The 23483-nt window shown below is 39.1% G+C and overlaps 1 protein-coding gene across 1 annotated transcript in view; it reads left to right on the top strand.

The window, feature by feature from the left end:
- The window catches only part of ADGRV1 (adhesion G protein-coupled receptor V1), a 313027-nt gene that overhangs the window by 79020 nt on the left and 210524 nt on the right, over positions 1 to 23483 (top strand). The window contains exons 39-59 of the mRNA XM_075411234.1: positions 72 to 165; positions 2781 to 2859; positions 3480 to 3618; positions 4028 to 4169; positions 4602 to 4864; positions 6660 to 6835; positions 7545 to 7669; positions 8608 to 8774; positions 8865 to 9008; positions 9465 to 9572; positions 10079 to 10333; positions 10992 to 11124; positions 11322 to 11544; positions 12025 to 12229; positions 14151 to 14297; positions 17575 to 17830; positions 19525 to 19727; positions 20463 to 20636; positions 21054 to 21236; positions 21946 to 22125; positions 22767 to 22931. Of these exons, the coding sequence (XP_075267349.1) occupies positions 72 to 165; positions 2781 to 2859; positions 3480 to 3618; positions 4028 to 4169; positions 4602 to 4864; positions 6660 to 6835; positions 7545 to 7669; positions 8608 to 8774; positions 8865 to 9008; positions 9465 to 9572; positions 10079 to 10333; positions 10992 to 11124; positions 11322 to 11544; positions 12025 to 12229; positions 14151 to 14297; positions 17575 to 17830; positions 19525 to 19727; positions 20463 to 20636; positions 21054 to 21236; positions 21946 to 22125; positions 22767 to 22931 (3561 nt within the window). The remainder of the gene's footprint in view (positions 1 to 71; positions 166 to 2780; positions 2860 to 3479; positions 3619 to 4027; positions 4170 to 4601; positions 4865 to 6659; positions 6836 to 7544; positions 7670 to 8607; positions 8775 to 8864; positions 9009 to 9464; positions 9573 to 10078; positions 10334 to 10991; positions 11125 to 11321; positions 11545 to 12024; positions 12230 to 14150; positions 14298 to 17574; positions 17831 to 19524; positions 19728 to 20462; positions 20637 to 21053; positions 21237 to 21945; positions 22126 to 22766; positions 22932 to 23483) is intronic.

The following is a 23483-nucleotide window of genomic DNA, read 5'->3' on the forward strand; positions in this document are numbered from 1 at the left end:
TTTTTGGTGACTTCTGAGACAGTTTCTTAAAGGAAAATGAAAAGAAGATGTACTGAATTTGTGTTTTGCAGGATGACGTACCAGAGATGCAAGAATTCTTCTTGGTTAATTTGACTTCAGTGGAGCTCATCATGAACCATTCAACTTCATCCCCACCTAGGCTGGGTAAAGCAACTTATACAAAATTGTCTTTGGTTTTCTTTTTGTATGAATTGCATGCAGGTTATATTACTCTGATGTATTATCATTCTTCCACTTACTTGCCAACTGTGCCAATATGAGACAGAGTATTCTGAAAGAAACATTGTGGAACATCAAACATATTCATTATTACACTTGCTTCTTACTTTTTTAAGCTCTGTAAAAATTGTAAGGCAATTTTTTACAGAGGAATTAGTAATTAACAGTTGGAGAGCACAATTATCTGAAAAGTTTGATTGGCAGTGTGTTGATCTGATTTTTGTTTCCAAGTACAAAACAGAAACAACAATGTCAAAGAAGTTACGTGATGCAATTACCTTGTTCACTCTTTTAAAATTCTCTTTTTATTACTCTTTACTTTTAGGAGTCGTATCCTATGGTTTTCTTACTCTTTCAGTGAACTTCATGTATCATTTGCTTGGTCAGCACAACATTCTGCTTCTGAATTCAGCAGCATAGCTGCCATTGGCTTTAAGGACAGTTGGATTATTCTGTGGTACTAGAGACTAGTTATACTGCTTACTTCTAACACCTTCTTCGACTCTTTTCTCTTTTCTTTGCATGCCTATAGAAGTGACAGAGTTAATTCGTTACAGATTGAAAGGTAACTTGCAAGACTCATTGCTGATTTGTAGAGACTGAGCTGGGATTAGTCGAGTCTAAAGTCTAAAACGTGAAAAGAGTTAGATATAAGGACAAAGGATTATTCTGAACTAAACTGGGCTGAGTGCTGTTAACCTCACCTTCTGCTGTAAGGGTTGGCACTCTCTGAATCATGACCATTCGACCCTTCCATGGTATCTGCATTGGGTTAAATGTACTTAGGATGAACAAATCATAGTTTTAACCCATGCGGCAAATACTTGTCCTCATTGTAAATTGTCACTGAGAATTCTGTTATCAAAGTATTTTCTAATCTTGTTTTCCCTGATGGTGTGTTTTGATATGTTATGATTGACAATTTGACTCCTTGTTGATGCAATGCATTAGTTTAGGATTTGTAGCAGTCCCCTACCCTATAAAAGATATTTGAAGTATTTCTAGGACGTGTCTAATATCAAAAGAGATAGGTCTTCTGCACGTGATACAGGCATGTGCAGTCAATCCCACGTATCTGGAATATGTTGCACGCGCTGTTTCTGTCACGGCCCTGTGCGTGCAGTACGCAGAGTAAGTCTGGTATGTCTGTGATGCAGAGTTGAACACACTGAACTTAAGTGACCTCTGTTTCTGTTCTGAGGCTTCACTGACAAGGAACAGAAACAGAAAGCATGAAGTTGGTTCTGTTGTTTTCTCCATGCTCCTCTTGCTCCAGTCTTCTAGAAAAGGTGGAAGAAAGAGCTAATAAAAAAAAAAGAGCTAAGCTGGAGGAAGTGGGAAGGGGGAAGTCAGGGGAGGGGAAGGATGCCAGACATGAAGTGAGAGGTTTGATGTTGAAAACAAAGTATTACAGATCCTGGGTGAACTGATCCAATCACAACACAAGGGAAAATGGGGGTTACCAGTGGAGCTGAAAGGTCTGTAATCGCTAGCACTGCCTCGGGATTTCTGAACCTCAACAATATTTCTGCTGTTTGTCTAGAGTTTTTGCAGCTACTGTTGATCTTTGTTGCCACCTCATAGTGACAGGTTTCAATTCATGCCAATGACCTTTTACTTTTGTTCAGTTTTATTTGCATTGATAGAAATCTTTCCTATGGTTGTAAATATAGTAGACTCAATGGAGTCAGTTTGGTTGTAAAAATTATTATTCTTTTCTATATTTCTTTTTAAGTCTTATTAAAAATAAGTTGAATTAAATTAAGGTAGTCAAGAGGTACTTCTGTCTGAGCAAATTAAAGCAGTGTTTTCTCACAAGAATTAAGTTCTAGCTGCCAGGTTCTGGTCCCTGAAGTAGGTGGACATTTCTGGCATTAGTCTATTATTCAGTATTGTCACAGAGCAATACATACAATAATCTTCCAGAGTTACTGGGGAGATACATATGTCTTTATGGATCAGTATAACATTACAGTACATAAACAGCCTACAAAGAAATTAATAATTATGCATTTGTAGCAGAATCTGAGGTGTGTGCCAGTAAAGTTTATGATCATGCACTGAAACATGAATGGGAGATTAAATACTCGATCATGTATTATTCTTTCTTACTCGTTTTCCCTGCCATATTCAGAATGGCACTCTTTGCAGAATGTTGAGTGTTGTCATAATAAACATATACAATGAAGATAAATTAACATTCTATGACAAATCTGCTTTTGATATTTTCTAGTTTTTCTGTGCTATGTTTTGCTTTCTGTATTTTCTTTAGTCTTTTTTGTGTGCGTTGTTAAATGTAACAGTGGTAATTCAAGGCATTGTGTTGTAGTCCTAATAGTAAGGTAGCAAGAACAGATTTTCTTTGAGCCTTGCCAATTACCTTCTCACCACCATTTTCTCCTCCACATTTTGCAAACATAAAATTATGTATTTCTTCTACAAAATTCGTAGAGATTTAAGAAATGCTTCTATTATTCTTGAAAATCATGAAAATAGACTTTGTTCTTCTTTCATCTTTGTCCTTCTGTTTTCCATTTTAGATGTGGAAGGTTTAGCTTCTCAAATTATTATTGATGCTAATGATGGAGTAAGCGGAGTAGTTGAATGGGAAAGTACCAAGTAAGTCTTATTTCCTTGAAGAACTCACTGTGTCAGCTAACGATGGGGGTTGCCCAATTATTTTCATTTTCATTTAACAGTAAAACTCCTATTAAAAATAGGGCAAGATCTTTCAGATGGCAATGCATCATTCAGTTCAGTAGAACTAGAAAGTGTAAGATAATTCCCACACTGAAATCCAACATTTACAGTATGCTTACACAGAAATCATTTCCTACCATGTGCTTACTTTCACTGCTGCCCTTTCATATTATGAACTGTGTCATTCCGCCAACCTCTGTCCGGAGTTCCAGCCTCTGCATCCATGTAAGCATACACACTGGTGTCTCCCAGATCTTTTTCTCTGACTAATTTCCAGGAGCTAGGAATGTAGGCAGGCTTAGTCTGCCACTAATAAGCAGGAAAAAGGCACAACACCCTGTAGCTTAATTCAGTTTACACAAGAAAGAAAGGTAAAACAGTTGTGTTAGACAATTATAATGATGCTGATACTGTAATGATGGCTTTTTCATATAAAGCAGACGAAATGATTTGAAGTGAAAATATAACAGCTATCTACCATCTTATTCAAAAGAACATGCTCAGTGAGCACTGAGAATTTTTCTTGCGTTTTGTTTTAGTTTTGAAGTTAATGAATCTCATGGGAATCTGACGATAACGGCATACCGAAACAGGGGATCATATGGCAATGTGTCTGTATTTTTTTATGCCCAAAATTTGGAGGCACAGCTGGGTTTGGATTTTTATGTGACCTCAAGGGTAAGAAAAAAATTCTGAATCTAGTACTTTTCATTCCTTCAGCTTGCTTAGATGAACGTCTTCTTGTTTATTCTGCACAATGATCAGTAGTGCAGCTAAATGACATTGTAAACTTTCAAATGTCTGTCTCAAATACAATTTTACTTACACAAGATCAAATAAAATTTCATATAATTTTTCGTATTTTTTACAACAGAACTTCAAAGTAAATTGCTCTTGCTTGTCCTCATTCTGCAATGTGTTGAACGTTTTTACTTTCGTTCCAATCATTTTCTAAGGGACATAAAGCTTAAAGCTCTTCTTGCTTCCTCTTCCTTCCTATTTAAGACAGTTCTGTTTACCTTAGTTGAAAAATTTTGTGTGTATTAACAGCTATTAAGTATCAATGTTTTCTGTGTTTTAATGCTAGACTCTTTTTTTCACTGATGGAGAAAAGAATAAATCTGTTTTTGTTACGATTTTTGATGATGAAGTTCCTGAAGGTGATGAGAAGTTCCAGTTAATTTTAACAAATCCCTCTCTGGGTCTGGAATTAGGGAAGAACACAACAGGTAAGACTTAATTTTGATGTTCTCATTCTTTGGAATTGTATGGCAGTCATTTTAATTTCATTGTTCTAAATAATCATATTTCAGAAAACACCGTTTCCCTGCTATGGCAGATCTTTATAGTCCTTTGGAAAGTTCTTAAACACCGCTATGAAATCTGTGCAATTAACAAGATAATGTGTAAAATAAGGAATCAAAAATTGCGAAAGTGAGCTTTTTAATGAGAGAGTCTTGTTTCTTCCTGTCTACAGAACTTCCTAGATAATGTGAAATGCTGACATATACTCTTCAAGTAATATCATGGACATAAAAGCATTATATGTATGCAGTAAATAAAGAATGGATTTGTGTTTATATTTGTTTTATTTGTGTATATACACAATTACATTTTACTGTGTTAATTAAAGAATATTTCCATTATTTATTTCTCAAAAGCCACAATTACTATACTTGCCAATGATGATGGCCATGGAGTTTTGTCATTCAATAACAGCGATCACTTCTTCCTAAGAGAGCAAACAGCTCTCCATTTGATGGAAAGTGTTGCAGTGTTAAATATTATTAGAGAACCTCCTCAGGGGATATATGGCACCGTGACTGTTCAATATCTTGTAAGTGAAATTAATTCTTCAGAGGCATCAGTGGATTTGACCCCTTCTCAAGGATATATTGTGCTGGAAGAGGGAGTCAGATTCAAGGTAATATGATAGTTATTACCAAAGAAGTGAAGAAAGGTTTTTTGAAATTGTTGGAAAGGTTTCAGAAATGTCTCTCTTTTTTCTTGTAGATATTTTTTTCTGATGTTTTTCTTTTTTGTCAGAGCAATCTAAGTGATGAGAGTGGGAGTGCATAAGAATTAAATGTACTCTTCCAGAGATATTTCTCTCTTTGTAACAGCTGAGGTAAACTGAAAACAATATAATAGGTATATAAAGTTTATGTATGCTTAGGAACATTTCTTTGTATGTATTCAGCATGTAACTGAAACGCAAACTTTGAAATAAAGTGATAATTTGCAAATGCTGATAGTTAAGGTTCAAGTAAAAATCCCATTTGTGATACTTCAGCCGATCTGAACTGAATAGTGTGCTGCAACAAACGCAAAAATTGAACATCTGTCAGAGTCTTACGAATAGAAAATGACTTATATTTCTCAGACTATTAAGCTCACTGCCTCTGTACTGTCCCCACAACAAAGTCAGCTAGAAAATGAGCTAGCTTAAGTCTGTGTAATCCTGACCCTTCTGCCATTGCAGGTTATTTTTTTATATTATATTATATTATAGAATATGGAATTATATATTACATTACATTACTTTTTTTTTTTTTTTTTTTTTAATTTCATTTTGTCAATAAAGCTAGGGTCAGTACAGGTTAGTATGTGACGGCTAGTGGGGTAGAATCTGGAACAAACCTTTCTGTAAACACTGGTTTCCAATTTCTGAACCTTAAATGCACTTGGAACTGCAGTGCTGGCCAGTGTAGCAGATCAGTGGGAAGTCAAAGTGTTCCTAAAACTGTCTCTAAGTATAGAATCATAGAATAGTAGAAAGTTTTGGGTCGGAAGGGACCCCCAGAGGTCATCTAGTCCAACCCCCCCGCAGCGAGCAGGGACACCGCTAACTAGATCAGGGTGCTCAGAGCCCTGTCCAACCTGGTCTGGAATGTGTCCAGGGATGGGGCCTCCACTACCTCTCTGGGCAACCCATTCCAGTGTTTCACAACCCTCATTGTAAAGAATTTCTTCCTTATATCCAGCCTAAACCTAAAAAGTATGGTTTATTACACAAGTAAACAGGGATCTAAAAGGTCCTAAGCTCCAGTTTAGTTCCAGATCCATCATTACTTTATTTTCTGTAACAAAGCTATGTGTACCTCTGTAACTTTTGTCTGTTTGGATAGTGGGAAAGATGACAGTGAGCCCCAAAAGACAGTGTAAACACCTACCTCTTTCTAGATAATTCTCTGCTAATTTGAGACCACCTTGAGAGGGTCCTATTCTCGTCCACAGTGGTGCAGTAGAGGGAAAGAGACATCAAGAAGAGAGAGAGTATTTGCCTTATTTCCTTCTTTCTTCCCAGCACCAGTAGTGGAACTAGTTGCCCTGGAGGTAGTTTAGTTGCCAACTAAAGTGAGTTAAAACCAACTTGATTGAGCTGCCTTAGGGGATCAGGTAGCTGTATGGGGACTATGAATTACTGAGGAATGTGTGAAGTAGAGAATGAAAGTATGGCAAAAGGATCAAAAACTACTACATATCAGAGGGTTTTAGGATGAGAGGAGTAAAAAGGAGAAGAGGAAAAAAACAAAAAGTGGATGTCCTCATCTTAGTGTTGCACCAATGGAAGTCTCCAAAGGGATGACTTCAGAACCTCAGCCTGAACCGCCCTTGCCTCCCTTCTGTCCTCTCCAGTTCTCCTGCTGGGTCTGACTGGGTTCTGTCATCATTGGTTGTCAATTCTCAACAACTTTCTGTGCTTGTCTTCTTGTCAGACACTGCATATTTCCGCAATACTGGATGAAGAACCAGAAATGGATGAGCACTTCGTTGTCACCCTGTTCAACCCAACTGGAGGAGCCAGGCTGGGCACAAGAGTGCAAACTATGATTACGGTATTACAGAACCAGGCACCACTAGGGCTTTTCAGCATCTATCCAGTTACAAATAGGTACTAAATGCTGATTCAGTTAAAAGGAAATTTTTCATATTCAATAGAGATGGCATCTCTCTGCAGTTTTGTTTTTGATGAATCTCTTTGAAGATACTCAGCAATGCAATTGTAAAACCTTTGTAGTTGTATAAAGTACACTATTTGTCAAATACAGTTACTGCTAGATAAAAGAGCAGAAGAACACTTAAAATTGACTATTCATCATTAGAAGTGTCGATTTCTCTATGGAATTTTTCATAAAACAGTACTTCATTAGTCCCTAAATATTCCACTAATAATAATCCATGTTAAGAGCTCCAAACCACTGATCAGTGCCCCAGGCAGTCATACATCTGATTCTTTATTTTTGTTTTTAAACTTGTGTAAAATACACTTTCAGTCAGGGATGTTTTTCGGAACCAAAATAACTGTATGGAATGACATTTTCAATAATCATTCAGCTTAAACCGTACTGCTGGTGTGTTAGATTTCATGCTGGTTTAAGATTTTGTTGGATTTCCTTTGATTTTGCCAAGGTCTTGTGGTAAGAAACACTGGACAACCTTAATTAATGTAGCTATCAGTTCATCAGATAGCAATATCAGTTCTTAATATTTTCTCTTTGTTTCTGTTGTGTGTTCTGCACTGGAATTGTACTGTAAGAACCTTATTCGTATGCTATAAAAATAATACATTTTTTCTTTATTTTCACAATTCTCACATTTAGGACGAATTTCCTCATCGTTGAAGAAGCCAACACTACAGTTTATTTGAAAGTTTTACGGAGTAATGGGCTCAACGTGTCTGTGAGTGTCGAGTGGGAGACGTTGTCGGACACTGCGTTTGGCATCAGTACGTTCATTTTATAGAGAGTGTCCACTGCTTTTGTCAGAGAGGAGATAGCAGGAGGCTAGCCAAACATACAGGAGATGTAACTCTGGAGTGTAAATTAATGTATTCAGGCTTGATCACATGAATTAACATTTTTCTGATCATGTCAAAATTCATTAGCTAAAAGACCTTAGCTGCTTGAGTCACCATGTTGTCAGCCACTCCTGCCAGAGTGTCAGTAATCTGTATTGCTTTCCTCGCTGCTTATATGAACATTACTGTTACTAGACTTTTGTTTAATAAATCTGTTCTTTACTGCTTTACAGATTTTTCTAACAGAGTATAAGAGACACACTTTACATAAAGCTGACATAGCCTTAGTCTCAAAAAATTGCCACCACATGTTTTCTGTCGTATCTCCCAGTTTCCCTACGGAGACGCGTTGTGCATCTCAGGCTGTAATTTTGTGAACACTTTGATATGGTCGAAGTTATCACTGCCATGGAAGGAAACTGCGCTTCCATCTCTGCCCGCTTGTTCCCATTTTGATGCTGGGTACTTTTTGTTCCAGTAATGATAGGTGTATTGCTGATCCAGGCTGAAACTAGCAAGGCAAAGAAGGAAATGCCTTTTTTTGAGCACGGATGAATGCCCTGTCTGGCTCAGCAGCTATCTAGCTAATTTTCTCATTAGCTAAAATCCAAACTGAGTCATTCTGAATCAGACTCAAATTGCCCATGCATCAGCCATGTGCCATTGTAATGTTTGAAGAATATGTTTGTTGCTTAACTCACATCCTCAGTACTGTAAGATTTCTGTGCATTTACATACACTTACACCAACTATTTACACCAACTTCAACATTTCTGATACTACGTCTGGTTTTGGCAAGTAAATCTTGAAAGTCGTGTTGAAAAAGACCTCAATAATAAATAGTGTTTTCTTTTACTGTATTGCAGGAGGTAGCATCAGTGTCCTGTCTGTCTCTCAAAGTTTTGTGGAAGAGTCAGCATCCAGCTGGTGTTTCTTTACATCAGGAGAGATCCTGTATGGTGTTCTGCTGCGCACGCCTCCAGCTGTGTTTTCTACTGTCTACCAGTGGAAGGGAGTTTTTGTTCCTGTTGAGGTAAAGGTTTGCTTGCGAACGCCAAGCGTGCTACTTAATGAATAATAAGGTTAATAAGGTCTCACTTTTCCTTTTTTATTCTTCTCTCAGAATTTCAGTATGTGGAATCCTAAGGGCTGTATGTCTTTCCAAATCCGTGCTTCTCCCTACCTTGTGATTACTCACGGAGGAGCCAGGCAGGGAGCTTCCAACAACAGCGTGTATGCATTCATGCCTGGACGCAGACTGTTGAAGGTAAATCAGTTTTACTTACAAAATCATAAAATAACGGGGTTGGAAAGGACCTCATGAGGCCCTCCAGTCCAACCGTGTTTTAGAAAAAAGCACTCTGTGCTCAGCTAGCTTGGGGCCCTGACAGTCTGCATGACTTCAGTGATGTCATTTTTTTCAGCTGGTTGTCTGCTGTGTTTTTGTATCTATATTTTGGGGGTGGGAGAAAATGACCTGGGAAGTGAGGAAAGAAATTGTGGAGCATTCAAGCCATAGAACATTTTATGAAAAATGTAAGATAAGTTATTTTAATTTTTTAGAATACCTCCACAGAAGTATTTTTTAAATTGTAAAATTACGTATATATCATTTTATACATAGTTTTATATGTAATTTTGAAAAGTAAAAATGTATGTGTATATATGTATAAATTTGTCAGAGTGACTTCCAAACACCGTTTTTGTCGTATTTCCCTCACAGATACAGACTGTCTCTGTTGTGGATACCACACATGTGAAACATTTTGTTGTGGATGAAGACAATTATTTGATTTTTGTGAGTCACACAACCAGTTCCAGTTCCGTACAGGTTAGAATACACTTGTCTTCCCTGACTTTGATGTGAGTAGTTTGTTTAATTTTGAGTTTAAAATATGAAGAGATAATAAAAAAATCTAGAAGTATGTATTTCTGAAAAATTACTTATATTTCTGTTATAGATTTAAAAGACTGATAATTCTAGACTTGTTTAAATGTAGCAATACTTACTATGTTAGCATATAGTCTACATTTAGTTTGATTTTGTTGCTAGTGTTATTTCTGTTTTGAAATCTAACATGTTAAACACCTGTAAGAACAGAAATAGCTTCTGACCAGAAACCTATTCACCTGAAGAGCCAGCAAGGCTCTCAAACTGCTGTTTGCAGTAAGGTAGTTTCTTACCATTGTGCTTCTGCCTTAATGTAGTGTCCACCTTAGAAATGAAAAATTCAGCTCACAAGAAGTCTGCTTAGTTTTTCAGTATGACATCTGATTCCCTTTCTCTTCATGCTAATTATGAATATATAAAGAAAAAAGTAATTTATATTTCTACAGGTTTTCCAGTGGAATAAGGAGAGATTTGTGCTGCATCATCAGCTTCCACTTTACGGAGCTCTGAGCATAGCCTTGTTTCCTAGAGGAGGCATTATGTACCTGTTAGTTGCTTTGTCAAACACCAGCCAGAACATGCTCTTGTACCAGTGGCTGAATAATGAGTTTAGGAATCTGCATCAAGTACCAGCGAAAGAAATAAAACATATGGAGGCCTGGATTTCTGGATCTGATATCTATTTAATTATTGCAAAAGGTATTTAGCAGAAGACAAAGGCTGAGTTTCCTAAGTGTATGCTGGCTTGTTTGGTAGCGAAGGCTGTACAGGGACCGAAGTATTACTGGGGAGTGACAATTCACTGATAAGCATTTTATCAAAGTAATCTCTGTCTTGTCCCTCAGAAAATAAAAGCATTGTGTTTGTTCCCAAAGACTTCTGAAACTACTGAAATATTTTCCCAAGAACAGGAAATAATAACTCTATTTATGTTGCTGCTGATTGTACCCTTTCCAAGCTTTTCTGAGCTTTGTGATATGCGAAGGTCATTGGTCAGCAAAGCATATGTGGTTTTTATTGCAAGTATGACATTTGAAGCATTGCTTCAAGAGCGCATCCCTATGCCCATTGAAAAGTTTATGTTGCAGTCCATAGGTTTCTTTGCAGTTGGCTGTTGCCTATTGGCAATCTTAGCATTCTTATATGTGGATGGGTGCAGGAAAGCCCTTATACGATGTCAGGGGATGAATCATCCCATGGCGATCAGTCATACTGTGGAGTAATGCACCAAGTAAAAAGATAAATGGTAAAAGATAAAATGATAATTGGTCTCACTTTGTTATCACTCTGCTGTCTGAACGGCTGCCAGCACGCAATTTAACTAATAGGCAGCAAAATAATGTAAGTTCTGTCATGTACTCCTTTGTAGAATCTGGAAATTCTTCTGACATTTTCATCTGGGAGACAGGGCAGTCTACTTTTAGACACTTCCAGTCTCTTCCAGTCTGCGCTGTAAGAAACATCCATGTTTTCATGCCTCCTTCAGGTTTAGGTAAGACTTCAACGACAATGTTTGTTCAAATCCTAGTTTATAACACTGAAATCTCAGAAATATATGTGCTCTTTTCGTATTATTTGTCAGACTAAAAATTGCTATAAGCATTGTGCTACCAAGGGCGTTCCTGGCACTACAAGAACTTTTAAATGTGTCCCTGAATATTTGTATTTTCTCCTCCTCGCTCCCTGTAGTTCACATCCTCCTGTCCGCTGAGGACACGACAGTGCTGTATTCCTGGAACTCGGAAGGGAACCAGTTCTCTGTAACGCTGGAAGCCCCATATGCGGACCACATCACTTCAGCTACTGCAAGGTCTCTGAACTCCAGCAAGAGCTTGATTGCTCTGTCCGTAGAGTCCAGCTCCCAGATTTATGAGCTAACCACTATTTCCAACCAGTCAGATTTTATACCTAGGTAGGTTTTTTTTGTTTTATATAACTTTCTCCCAGCTCTTGCATTTCTTTTTCTGTGATGATGTTTTCATTACAGTGGAGAGCGTTATGTATTTCTGTGTGTGGTGTACTTGCTAACACTACAGAGGATTTTTCACAGGTAGGTTTAAGATAGTCTGAAGTTGAATAGCCTCACAACTGGCTTTAAAACATGGCAAGAAAGGACTTGCAGTTATGACTTGATTTTTTTAAAGCTTTTAGTTAGGATAAATTAAATAACTTTCATAATTAATTCTGGTTACGCTATGATCTATTGTAATTAAAAAAAACCAAAACAAAACAAACACAAAACCCACAACCTTTAAACCTCAATTACTTCCTCAGGAATATAAACAATAATTCCAGCTCTAAAATGCTCATAAAATTTACAGCAGTGCTTTCAAACTTCATTCATCAGCTGTCCTCAGTTTATAATTATTTGATGTGTGTGTTTTTATGCTAGTTCAGGTGAATTGATATTTGAGCCTGGGGACATGGAAGCTGTGATAGCAGTCAATATCCTGGATGACATCATCCCAGAGGAGGAAGAATGCTTCAAAGTGTGGCTGAAAAACCCAAAGGGAGGTGCAGAGATTGGTGTTCATGGTTTTGTTAACATAATTATTCCTTCCAATGACAATGCCTATGGAGTCATTGCATTTGCTCAGGTAAAATTTTTAAGGTAAATCATTAAGATATGTATGTATAATTTCTGAACAACAGAACACACACATACTAAAACTGTGAAGTGGAGCGTGTGACAGGATTGTTTTTCTAAAGTCTTGTAACAAGCCGAGCTGGAAGATTTTTAACATCCATTTAGCATTGCTATGTGATTAAATAGAACACAAGGTCATAGAACGTCAGTTCCACAGTCTGTCCCTATTCTGAGATTTCTATAATCCCCTTACATTTAGATTAACACATTACTTTAGCTGCTTGGTCTTGCAACACCTTAAAATATCAGTTTTCAGGTGGCATATATGATATCATCATAGAGTTGTTACGGTTGGTTAATCAAGGGAATTAAGTAAACAAATCTGAAGATCTTTTTCCCCTAAAAAAGACATTAATTGCGTTATGTCACAAGATGAGCCACTCTGCCAGAACAAAATCATCTGTTTTGTTTTGGCCTGGATAAATGCCAAGTGCCCACCAAAATCGCCCCATCACTCCCCCTCCTCAACCGAACAGGGGAGAGGAAATATGAGGGAAGGCTCGAGGGCCGAGACAGGGACAGGTAGAGATCTCTCACCAGTCACCATCATCGACACAACAGACTGAACTTGGGGAGAAAAAGGAGTTTCATTCATCACCAATCAAATCAGAGGAGAACAGTGAGAATTAAATTCAGATCTTAAAACACCTTCCCCCCACCCCTCACTTCTTCCCGGGTCAACATCATTCCTGTTTCTCTCCCTCCTCCCCCCGAGCTGCGGCGCAGGATGGGGAATGGGAGTTGCGGTCACAGTCCATCACACGTCTCTGCCGCTCCTTGTCCCTCAGGGGAAGGACTCCTCACCCCTGCTGCAGCGTGAGGTCCCTCTCACTGGAGACAGTTCTCCACAAACTTCTCCAATGTGAGTCCTGCCCATGGGCTGCAGCTCTTCATGAACTGCCCCAGCATGGGTCCCTTCCACGGGGTGCAGTCCTTCAGGAACAGGCTGTTCCAGCGTGGCTCCCCACGGGGTCACCAGCCCTGCCAGCAAACCTGCTGCGGCGTCTTGAGCACCTTGGCCCTCTCCTTCTTCACTGACCTTGGTGTCTGCAGAGTTGTTTCTCTCACATTGTCTCACTCCTCTCTCCTGACTGCAGTTTCACTGCAGTTTTTTTCCTCTTCCTAACTATGTCATCCCAGAGGTGCTACCACCATCACTGATTGGCTAGGCCTTGGCCAGCAGTGGGTCTGTCTTGGAGCCAGCTGGCACTGGCTTTATCAGGCATGGGGGAAGCTTCTCACAGCTTCTTGGAGAAGCCACCCCTACAGCCACCCCGCTACCAAAACCTTGCCACGCAAACCCATAAGATCATCTATTTGGAAAAATTGTCAGACTGAAGGTACTATTTGGAGTGGTTCATTCTTAAATCGTCAGTCACTGTAAAAGTTATCTACATAGGTGTGTAGTAAATGCACACAAAGATATAAAACACAGAAGAGTCGTTACTGAAATGAAACTTTGCATCTGGACTTGTGTGAGGAGGAATAACAGTAAACTAACAACAGTAAAAATACGTCTCTCTTGAAGGTCTGATTGTTTGTTATCTGCTTCATACAATCTGGACACAGAGTACTGTAATAAAAAAAGAAAAAAAAAACAAAAAAAAACCCAAATAAAAAACATTCAGTTTTGACTTAGAATAAAGAGGCCTGACATTTAAAACTCTTACTTCCATGAAACCTCAGAATATTGAGTACCTCTGAAAACTAGAACATATAAATTTAATCAATGAACATGTATTTAGCTACTTAATAGTAGATTAACTTATTGATGCCCAATGTCACTGTCCCCCATTGAATACCCAGATCCCTAAATAAACTTTTCTTTATAAGAAGATAATGTTATAGTTCTGCTACTTTATGTTTTCCAGAGTTCTTTATTTAAGCAAGTTGAAGAAATGGAACATCACAGCTTAATCACTTTGAATATTGAACGTTTAATAGGAACATATGGACGAGTTACAGTAGAGTGGGTCGCTAATGGGAGCATAAGCGATGTATTTCCAGCTTCAGGAATGGTATGTAATAACATCACTGATGTTAGGAGAGCACTGACTGTTGTCTCAGGCAGTAGGTGCAGATGTAGTGAGGGAGGAGGACAGTATATGTTAGATTACTCCACTCTTCTGTCAGTTCCTGCTTCCTGGTCCTTTCCTGTGATTCTGGCAGTTTTCACTTGTGGCTGGCACCAAACACCGCAGCATCACTCTTGCTCTGCTAGAACCAGGTGTTGCAATGCTGTTCAGGCACTAGAAATGTGTGTCTGTGGTATCCTATTCCCATCTTCCTTTCTTCTTGCTGTGAGATCCAGCTACTGTGTCAAATCTTCTACGTAGGTGGGAATCAGGCAGTATTTGCTTTTTGTCCTGACCTTGTCAGTACATCTGAGAACTTCAGATGTACGAGTGCCTGTTTTCACTGTTCCTGAGACTGTTTAGATTTCCAGCTGTGTTAGAATCCAGGGTTTCCTGCTAGCCAAAGCTCTTGCTACGTCTTAAGACCAACAGACGCCAGGTTTAAGTCAAGGACCTCTTCCTAGTGTCCATCTGTAGGAGACACAAAGCCCTGTGAGCTTTGAGGCTGCAGAGCTGTAACACAAGCTACAGCTGAGGGAGGAAAGGGCCAAAAGACTGTAGAAATAAACTGTACCTCTGGGAATAATGGGTCTGAAGTGTGATAAAAAAATTAAAGAAAAATTAACAAAGGATAAATCAAGGTTGCCAAAACGGTCATACTGAAATTATTAAAATACTCCTTGAGCATTCTAGATGGATCCTACATGATTTTCCTGCGTTCTTTTGCAGGGAGGAAGAGACAGAAAGGTAAAGTAATGGTATAGTAATGGTATAGTGTTGTTCACTGGCGGTTTTTGTGTATCCTCCAGAGCAGGTGTAGGCAAGTCTTTCTTGTTGAGAGAGACCTAATCAAGTGGCTGGCCCTTTGAATTTAAAAATAAGAAGAATATATATAGAAAAAGCATTCCTCGATCATTTTACCTGAAAAAAAGGATGAGATCAACGAAAGTGTTGACAAAGCATAGTTTTTCAATTAATGCTAATGTTGATTCTTTTGACATATTTATGTGTGATGGGTTGACCTTACCTGGCTACCGAACCCCCACCCGTCTGCTCTCTTTCTCCCCCTCCTCAGAAGGACAAGGGGAGAAAATAAGGTAGAAAAGCTTGTTGGCAGTTAGTAAGAAAAGCAAAAGCCACTCATGGAAGCGAAGCAAAAAGAGGAATTTATTCTCCACTTCCCATCAGCAGACAGATGTCCAGCCGCTTCCTGAGAACCAGGTCCTCAGTACAAGTAGCAGTTGCTTCAGAAGACAGACGCCATAACCACGAATGGTCATCTGTGCTTCTCCCCCCTTTCCCTCAGCCTTTATTTCTGAGCATGGCATCATACAGCATGGGAGATCCATCTGGTCAGTTGGGGTCAGCTGTCCTGGCTCTGTCCCCTCCCAACATCTTGCCCACCCCAAGCCTCTGGGCTTGTGGCAGGGGGTTTGGCTGGAAAACCTTGGTGCTGTGGGAGCACTGCTAAGCAGTAGCCAAAATGTTGCTGTGTCTCCAGCGCTGTTTCAGCCACAAGTTCAAAGCAGGGCACTATACAGGCTGCTGTGGGCAAAGTTAACTATCCCATCCAAACCTGGTACACTGCAGAAGAAAGGATGCTGAGTTGTCAGCAGCTTCCTGAATCTTCCTCTCTTCCTCTTTTTTACTATTTGAGAGTCTTAAATTTGAGTGTATTATGCAAGAAGCCTCAGTGAAAACAGGCAATTTTAAATAAGTTACAGAATCACAGAATCACAGAATAGTAGGGGTTGGAAGGGACCTCTGTGGGTCATCTAGTCCAACCCCCCTGCCGAAGCAGGGTCACCTACAGCAGGCTGCACAGGACCTTGTCCAGGCGGGTCTTGAATATCTCCAGAGAAGGAGACTCCACAACCTCCCTGGGCAGCCTGGGCCAGGGCTCCGTCACCCTCAGAGGGAAGAAGTTCTTCCTCGTGTTCAGACGGAACTTCCTGTGCTTCAGTTTGTGCCCGTTGCCCCTTGTCCTGTCACTGGGCACCACTGAAAAGAGCTTGTCCCCATCCTCCTGACACCCACCCTTCAGATATTTGTAGGCATTTATAAGGTCCCCTCGCAGCCTTCTCTTCTTCAGGCTGAACAAGCCCAGTTCCTTCAACCTCTCCTCGTAGGGGAGATGCTCCAGTCCCCTCACCATCCTTGTAGCCCTAAAGTTGAAAGGTATATAATGGAAGACAAGTTGAACACGTGTGCTTGCAGCAAGGAAAGCATACTGGTCGGTGGCAGAGCAGTGCCAGCAGGTTGAGGGAAGTGATCCCTCCCCAGTACCTGGCACTGGTGAGGCATCGGGGCTGCTGTGCCCAGTTCTGTGCTCCACAGTGTGAGGCATGAGCAACAGGAGTGTGTCAGCAAAGGGCCGTGAAGATGATGAGGGGATCGGAGCATCTGACACATGGGAAGAGGCTTGGGGAGGATCTCACAACTGTCTTTAAATATGTGGAGTCAGGAGTAAAAAAGATGGAGCCAGGTACTTCTCAGCCTTGTCCTGGGCCAGCAATGGGCACAAAACAGGAAATTCCATTTAAACGTGAGGAAGCAAGTCTTTCCTGTAAGGGTGGTGAAACACTGCATGAAGTTACCCAGACTGGTTATGAAGTCTCCGTCCTTGGAGATATTTGAAAAGGGGATGGATGTGATCCCGAGCAGCCTGCTGTGGTTGAACCTCTGCTTAGCAGGGGGAGTTGGACTGGGTGTTCTCCAGAGGTCCCTTCCCACCTCAGCCATTGGGTGATCCTATGGTAACAAAGATATATGATCACTTCAAAATCACGGAGCTGTTTTGCCTAAACCTGGAGTGCACTGTCAGGAAAGTCTCAGGCTGAACTCCTGTTTGTAATGCAGATACCTGCAGTTAGTTTGATTATACCAAACTCGTTCTCAACTAGGAATTAGGCCTCTCTGGTTATTACGCTTCCAACTGAGAATCTATTTCTTACTTTGTCACCTATGTTTCAATATATTTTTACCTGTATTTTGCTACATTTCATTTTTCTCAAAATGACTTTCTTTTGCTTGTCTCTCTGGATCTCATATTTATTTTTTGTACACTTCCTTAAAATTTTGGGGATTTTTTGGAGTGGTGGTGGTTTTGTTACTTTGTGGTGTTTTTTTTATTGATAGAGTTTTACAGAATAAAGTGATTCGTATAACAGCATTGAGAAGAATTTTGACTTCTTTTTCCTCCCCACCTCTAAAACTTCAGATTACGTTTTCAGAAGGTCAGGCCCTGTCCACAATCACCCTGACAATTCTCGCAGACAGTGTTGCAGAGCTTTCAGAGACCGTGGAAATCACACTCACCCACGTAACCACTGTTGGCGTCCAGGATACCACAAAAGGAGCTGTCATCGATCCCAAAAGGGCAAGAGCTGTACTTACCATTTTACCCAGTGACTCTCCACATGGTGTGGTTGGGTGGCATATGGAGTCTCTCTTTGTTAAAGTCACAGAGCCAGAAGGTAAGACTGTTTCTTGACTCTTAGGAAACAATACACGTTTTTTTCAAAGTCAGTGTTGTTGAAGCTATAATGTTGGTTATATATAAGTTATATATAAAAATATAAATTATATCTATATTGTTTATACCTATGTCAGCATTTTTGCATGAAATTGGTAGCAGAAATATGCTTTCAAATATGTAACTATGCTATTTCATTACATACCTTTTATGCTGTATTTCACATTGCATATAGCAAAATTATCCAGTCGTTTTTGTTTAGGCGGTAAGTGAATAAAATCTTGGCATCCTGTGTTGCAGATCACTAACACATACAATACTTCTGTTTAGATAAAAAGCTGAACTTGCCCGTTTAATAGCACTAATATATTGCTTACAATAATTTACATAGTAAGACTTTCCTCATGAACTGGGTCTAGAAGGGAAGCATTTTGTTCTGTAGTGTAGGGGAAGGAAGGAAGCATTTCAGGAATACTGAGTCGGGGTTTTTCTGCTTGCCAGCTGCGTGTTTGATTGGGTTATGTCCCTTTTCCTTACAGGCACGAAGTGATATTGCGAAGGCTCTGCCAGGCAGTTGGCCAGAGCAGGCTCCTGCCCTCCCTGCTGGCCCAGGGATCTGGGCAGCTGATGGCCCTGGCTTTCTCTGCAGCCCGATGGTTTTCCAGCAGCTGCCTGATGGGCTATTCATACTTCAAAACCCCAGCTGAAATTTCCTGGCAATTGACTGTTCTGTTCCTACTAACAAATAAAATTTACAAAAAAATACATTTTCCATCCGCATATTATCGCAGATAAAATCCTCATCACCAGTTCTAATTCAAAGTGAATTGGCGTTGCAGCTTTTTTAGCACCTGAAAGTATTGTGAAGGGATTCTTGTTGGCTCCTCACATACGCACACACGCACATTATGAACGTTTGTACTTTGAACTGAGGATTCAGGGCATGTTCTTAAATTTCATTTGTTGCACAGTTTCTTTTCCAATCTTTAAATGTTATATTTTTAATTAATTATATACAGGTGCTAACTGTGAAGTAGTGTCTAGTTAATATGAGTAACTGAAACTAGTCTGAAGTACAAAGCCTGTTGCCTTTTATCTCTTTCTATTTCTCCAGTCATAAACCCAGCACTTTTAGCCAAATGATGTGTTTGGCAGTTTATAGGAAAAAATTGCAAATGTGTTTTCCTGAAAGGGATCTGACCCTAACTGATACAAGTGTATCTCATTTTATTCGACAAAGTTAAATTAAGGAAATGTAAAATTTACAGCCAGAGTGGCTGCCTCCAGTGCTGCTCTCTGTACTAGAATTGATAGTGATCTCCTAGGCGAGTAAAGGCCAGGCAAAATAGTGAGATGGGAGTTTTGAAGGAACACTGAATATAGAGGGTGATTTTGAAGTAACAGTTTGTGTAGCAAACATTTAAAATTGTAGATATTCTGTATTTTATTCTTCATCTAGATCAGCTTTAAAATGCTTTCCAGATGTACACACTGTGTGTCCTGTGTGTTCACACCACTTGTATGTGCTCATTTGCCTGAGTCACTGAATTATCCAGGAATTGTTGTGTTGCTAAGCAGAATTGAAGTGGGCACTAGCAGACAGCTCCTGTAAGATTAAATGAGCTCAAAATCAAGCAGGACAAAGGTTAAAACAATCATGTCTTGATTTGCTTCCCCACCTTGTCATAGGGCGAGTGAATTCAACTGCTCTTACTTTACAAATTGTTCGAGAGCAAGGGTTTGTTGGAGAGATTGCCATTCAGCTGAGCACTGTGCCTAACTTGGAACTCCCGCTTGCCAACCAAGCAACAGAGAATGAGGATTATATGCTGGAAAATAAGACAATCATTATGGCAGAGAACGCAACAATAACTTCAGTTGTAGTCACTATTTTGCCTGTGAGTAGTCTAATAACACCTTTAGCTAACAGTGTCTTTTAAAGAAAGGGAAAATGGTGCTGTTTCTATACCAGAAGTGGGATGTAGCATTCTAGAAATGGCTACAGTGGGGTTCTTGCCTTGTCAGATGGTTGTATATTAGTAAGAATTGCAGCCATCTCTTTCAAAAGAGTTTGACAATTCATTACTGATAAAGAATCAAATTTTTTGCTTCATAGTAGTCCCAAAATTAACATATAATAATGACAAAGGAAAAAAATGATGAATGTCTGAGGTGCCTGCTGTTTTTTCAGCTTGTTGGAGGTTTTTACAGAGGTTTTATTTTACTTTATATGTCTCTTAACAAATCTGTTCTGTCGTTCAGGAAATGTTAATTTTTCACCAAAAAAATGCATATCCTTTAAATGTAGTCAGGATGGAGGTGTTGCTTTTCAAGTTCTGGCTTAGTTTCTGAAATCTAGCCACCTTTCTTGTATATAGGAGAAACAAGTGACAGCCAGCAATACTTTCCACCATTCTTACAGATCTGGAATCTGACTGTCAGCTTCAGTTTCTAAAGCTCAGCAAAGGTAGTCTTTATCACCTTTGGTGTGGTGTGAAGCAAGGGATTGGTTATATGGTCCCAAGTGCTCACAATTTTTGAACCGTAGGCAACCTACAAGTGGTCAGCTTCCTGCAAGTATTATAACTTACAGTATTTTATTAAAAAAGTGATGTTTAAAAATATTTTTGCAGGACGATGTTCCAGAATTACAGGAAGGATTTATAATCAATATTACTGATGTTCAACTCGTCAGTTCTCCCACTGGAGGTCAGCCAAGCGTGAAGAGGCTTGGGTTAGAAATAGCTGAAATAACAATTGAAGAAAATGATGATGCCAGAGGAGTGTTTAGTTTCAATGTTACAAAGGTAAGTAAGTCTGAATGAAAAGTATTTAAAGTAGCATTCCAGGAGAAGAGTCTGTGTCTTCAGACCAGTTTGATAGTGTTCTAGTAGGCTTTATGACACTAAATTGTTATGGATGAAAAGGCCAGATATTAGACAAAATGTTCCTTCTTAAAAGATTCTTCAGAATTAATATATGAAATTTATTAGGGAGCTGGAAGTGCTAAAACTGGTGTCATAGAATATTCTGAAAGATATACCTCAGGAGGTCATCTTATCCATCCTTTTGCTCAGAGCAAGGTCAATGCTAAATTCAGAGCAATTTACAAGTTGTTATGTATTTCTTAATTTATTTTTACCTGCAAGTCAGTATGCAAAAAAAAAAAAAAAACCCAAAAAATTGTTGCTGTGACATTCAGCAGTTTCATCTTGAATTTACAGGATATAACTGGAGCTGTTGCTGGGTATGAGGTACCACCACCACAGAATATACTGAAACTTCCACTTGTTAGACAGGCTGGGAGGTTTGGGTCAGCAACTCTGTATTGGGAAGCCATTCATTTAACTGCTAGCTTTGAAGACTTCACACCATCATTTGGAAACCTTACATTTGCAGATGGGCAGGTAGGCGCTTGCTGAATGTTTAACTGTCTCTAAGTTACCACCTTACGAGTTTCTTATGTTTTCTTCTATCAGAGTTTGCATCTTTTCATTGAAAATACTTTGTTTATGGCCTTATGTATGTGAACGATGCTACTGACTTCAGTTCTTTAACATGGAAAAGCAGAAGGTTGATTAGTATTGACCAAATAGGGTTGTATGCCTTTGGTACCTCCCACAAGTGAAGACATAATTTCTAATAATAAGCCTATTACACTGAGAATTTGTAACATAACCTGTCTTCTTGACAAATTCTCAGAATAAGCCTGTATGTTTTCTTAGCTGTGTTCTACATATAGTTTTAAATTTCGTACTGCTACCCCTGACAATACTTGGTGATTTCAAGTGAACAGAACTGGTCTTTGACAAATAGACAAATAGAGTTTTGGCTTAAGTACAATATTGTCTACTTGCACTTTTTACTGAGTACCAAAACAGAGCAGTCTGCTCGTTTTAACATGCAAGATTTACATTGATGGACTTAAAAACCACTCTTGAAATGTTGTTATCTTACTATAAATATACAAGTACAATAAGAAACAAGCACAACTGAACAATATTTTTTATCTGTATTAGGTAAAATTTACATATTTTTAATTTCAGATTTTTTCTAATAATTCACAGAACAGTATAAGTGAAACTTTGTTGCTTTTTTTTTTAACATTTTCTGCAGGCTACAGGAGAAATAGAAATTACGATCATAGATGACAGTGAAGTTGAATTCCTTGAGATATTCAGGATTGCCCTGGTGAGGGTAACGGGTGGTGCCAGGCTTGGGGATGACACCCTGGTAACTGTCGCTGTTCCACCAAATGATTCCCCTGTTGGAGTATTTGGGTTTGAAGAAAAGAATGTGAGTTTGATTTGGATTGCCCTCTTTTCTGCTAAAGCTGGATAGCGGGTTTCTGTCACTAACACACAGGCGGTTTTGGTGAGCCTACATTGCAGCAGGAGAAGAGACTTCACTGAAAGGCATATGAGTGCTTGTCTTCATCTAGCTGTGTCGGGTGGTAATAACAACAAAAGTGCTGCTGCATAGATGTAGATTTCTGCATGACTGAATTAATTTAATTTGGTATACTAACAATTCAGAACATCCCAGGTAGGATTTTTTGTGTTCTATGCAATATTAAAATGGTTTTGTGGTAATCTGTGTTAGTGAAAATAAAGTTTGGAAAGAAATTACAAAATGTACCTCATCTCAGTTCTTGCCAGTGAATGAGTCTTCTGCTCTCCATTTTGCTGGTGCTGTGCCTGCTTGTGACTCATTGTCTGTAATTGTTTAGAATCATAGGGCAGACAGAAAGAACAAGAGTGACTAATCTTGGCTAGTAGAATTCAACACATTCCTCACATCTGTTATCTTCCCGTCGATTTTCACTGTTGTTGTTATTTTACATTGTCATTAATAGTGCTTTTGGTTGTTTCTCTCGAGTCAGTATTGGTGCCTTTTGCTACAGCCTTTCCTCCTTCCTCCTGCTCTTTCTGCATCAGGTAACAGTGAGGGAACCTCAGACACCCGATGATTCTGCTGCTGTTGTATTGCTCACAGTGAGTCGCAGCCAAGGAGGACGAGGAGCAGTTAAAGTGTTATGGATTCTGGAGGAAGCAGCCAGATATGATCTGACCCCTCTGAATGGTACCCTGCACTTCAATGAGGTATTTCTGATAAGACAATTAATTATATACTATTAGATTTACAAATACTTCCTTCTTCTTATGTGTGTTTATATGGTTATTGTTATGTTTATAAACGCAGGGGGCTACTAACTATTATAACTCTAGGAAGAGGCCAGTTTGAACTGGTGGGGATAGCAGTATGCGGTGTTTTTTCACGCAGAAATGGAAAGCTGACATACTGTTTTTAAGGCAGCGTACTGCAATCATCAGGAAGATAGGCTCTTCAAATCTGAATTGTTTTTACAATCAGGAGAAAGGAACAAAAATGTACTGAATGTGAAGAATGATTACAGAAACATTAATTCCATTACAGCATCAGGCAACTGAAAGAGAAAAATGATATTGAAAGGATAAGGAGAGTAACAGAATGCTCAAAACTTACAAATTAAAAAAAAATAAGTAATAAAACACCCTAGTGACATTCAAACTGGACAGTGTTATTTGATTTGTGTTTCATGGCAGGTTAAAGCTCTGAAGCAGGAACTGAGATATTGGATTTTGTCAAAATATATTTATTACCTTAATATTGGT

Source organism: Opisthocomus hoazin, chromosome Z (genome assembly GCF_030867145.1).
Source record: "Opisthocomus hoazin isolate bOpiHoa1 chromosome Z, bOpiHoa1.hap1, whole genome shotgun sequence".
Lineage (NCBI taxonomy): Eukaryota > Metazoa > Chordata > Aves > Opisthocomiformes > Opisthocomidae > Opisthocomus > Opisthocomus hoazin.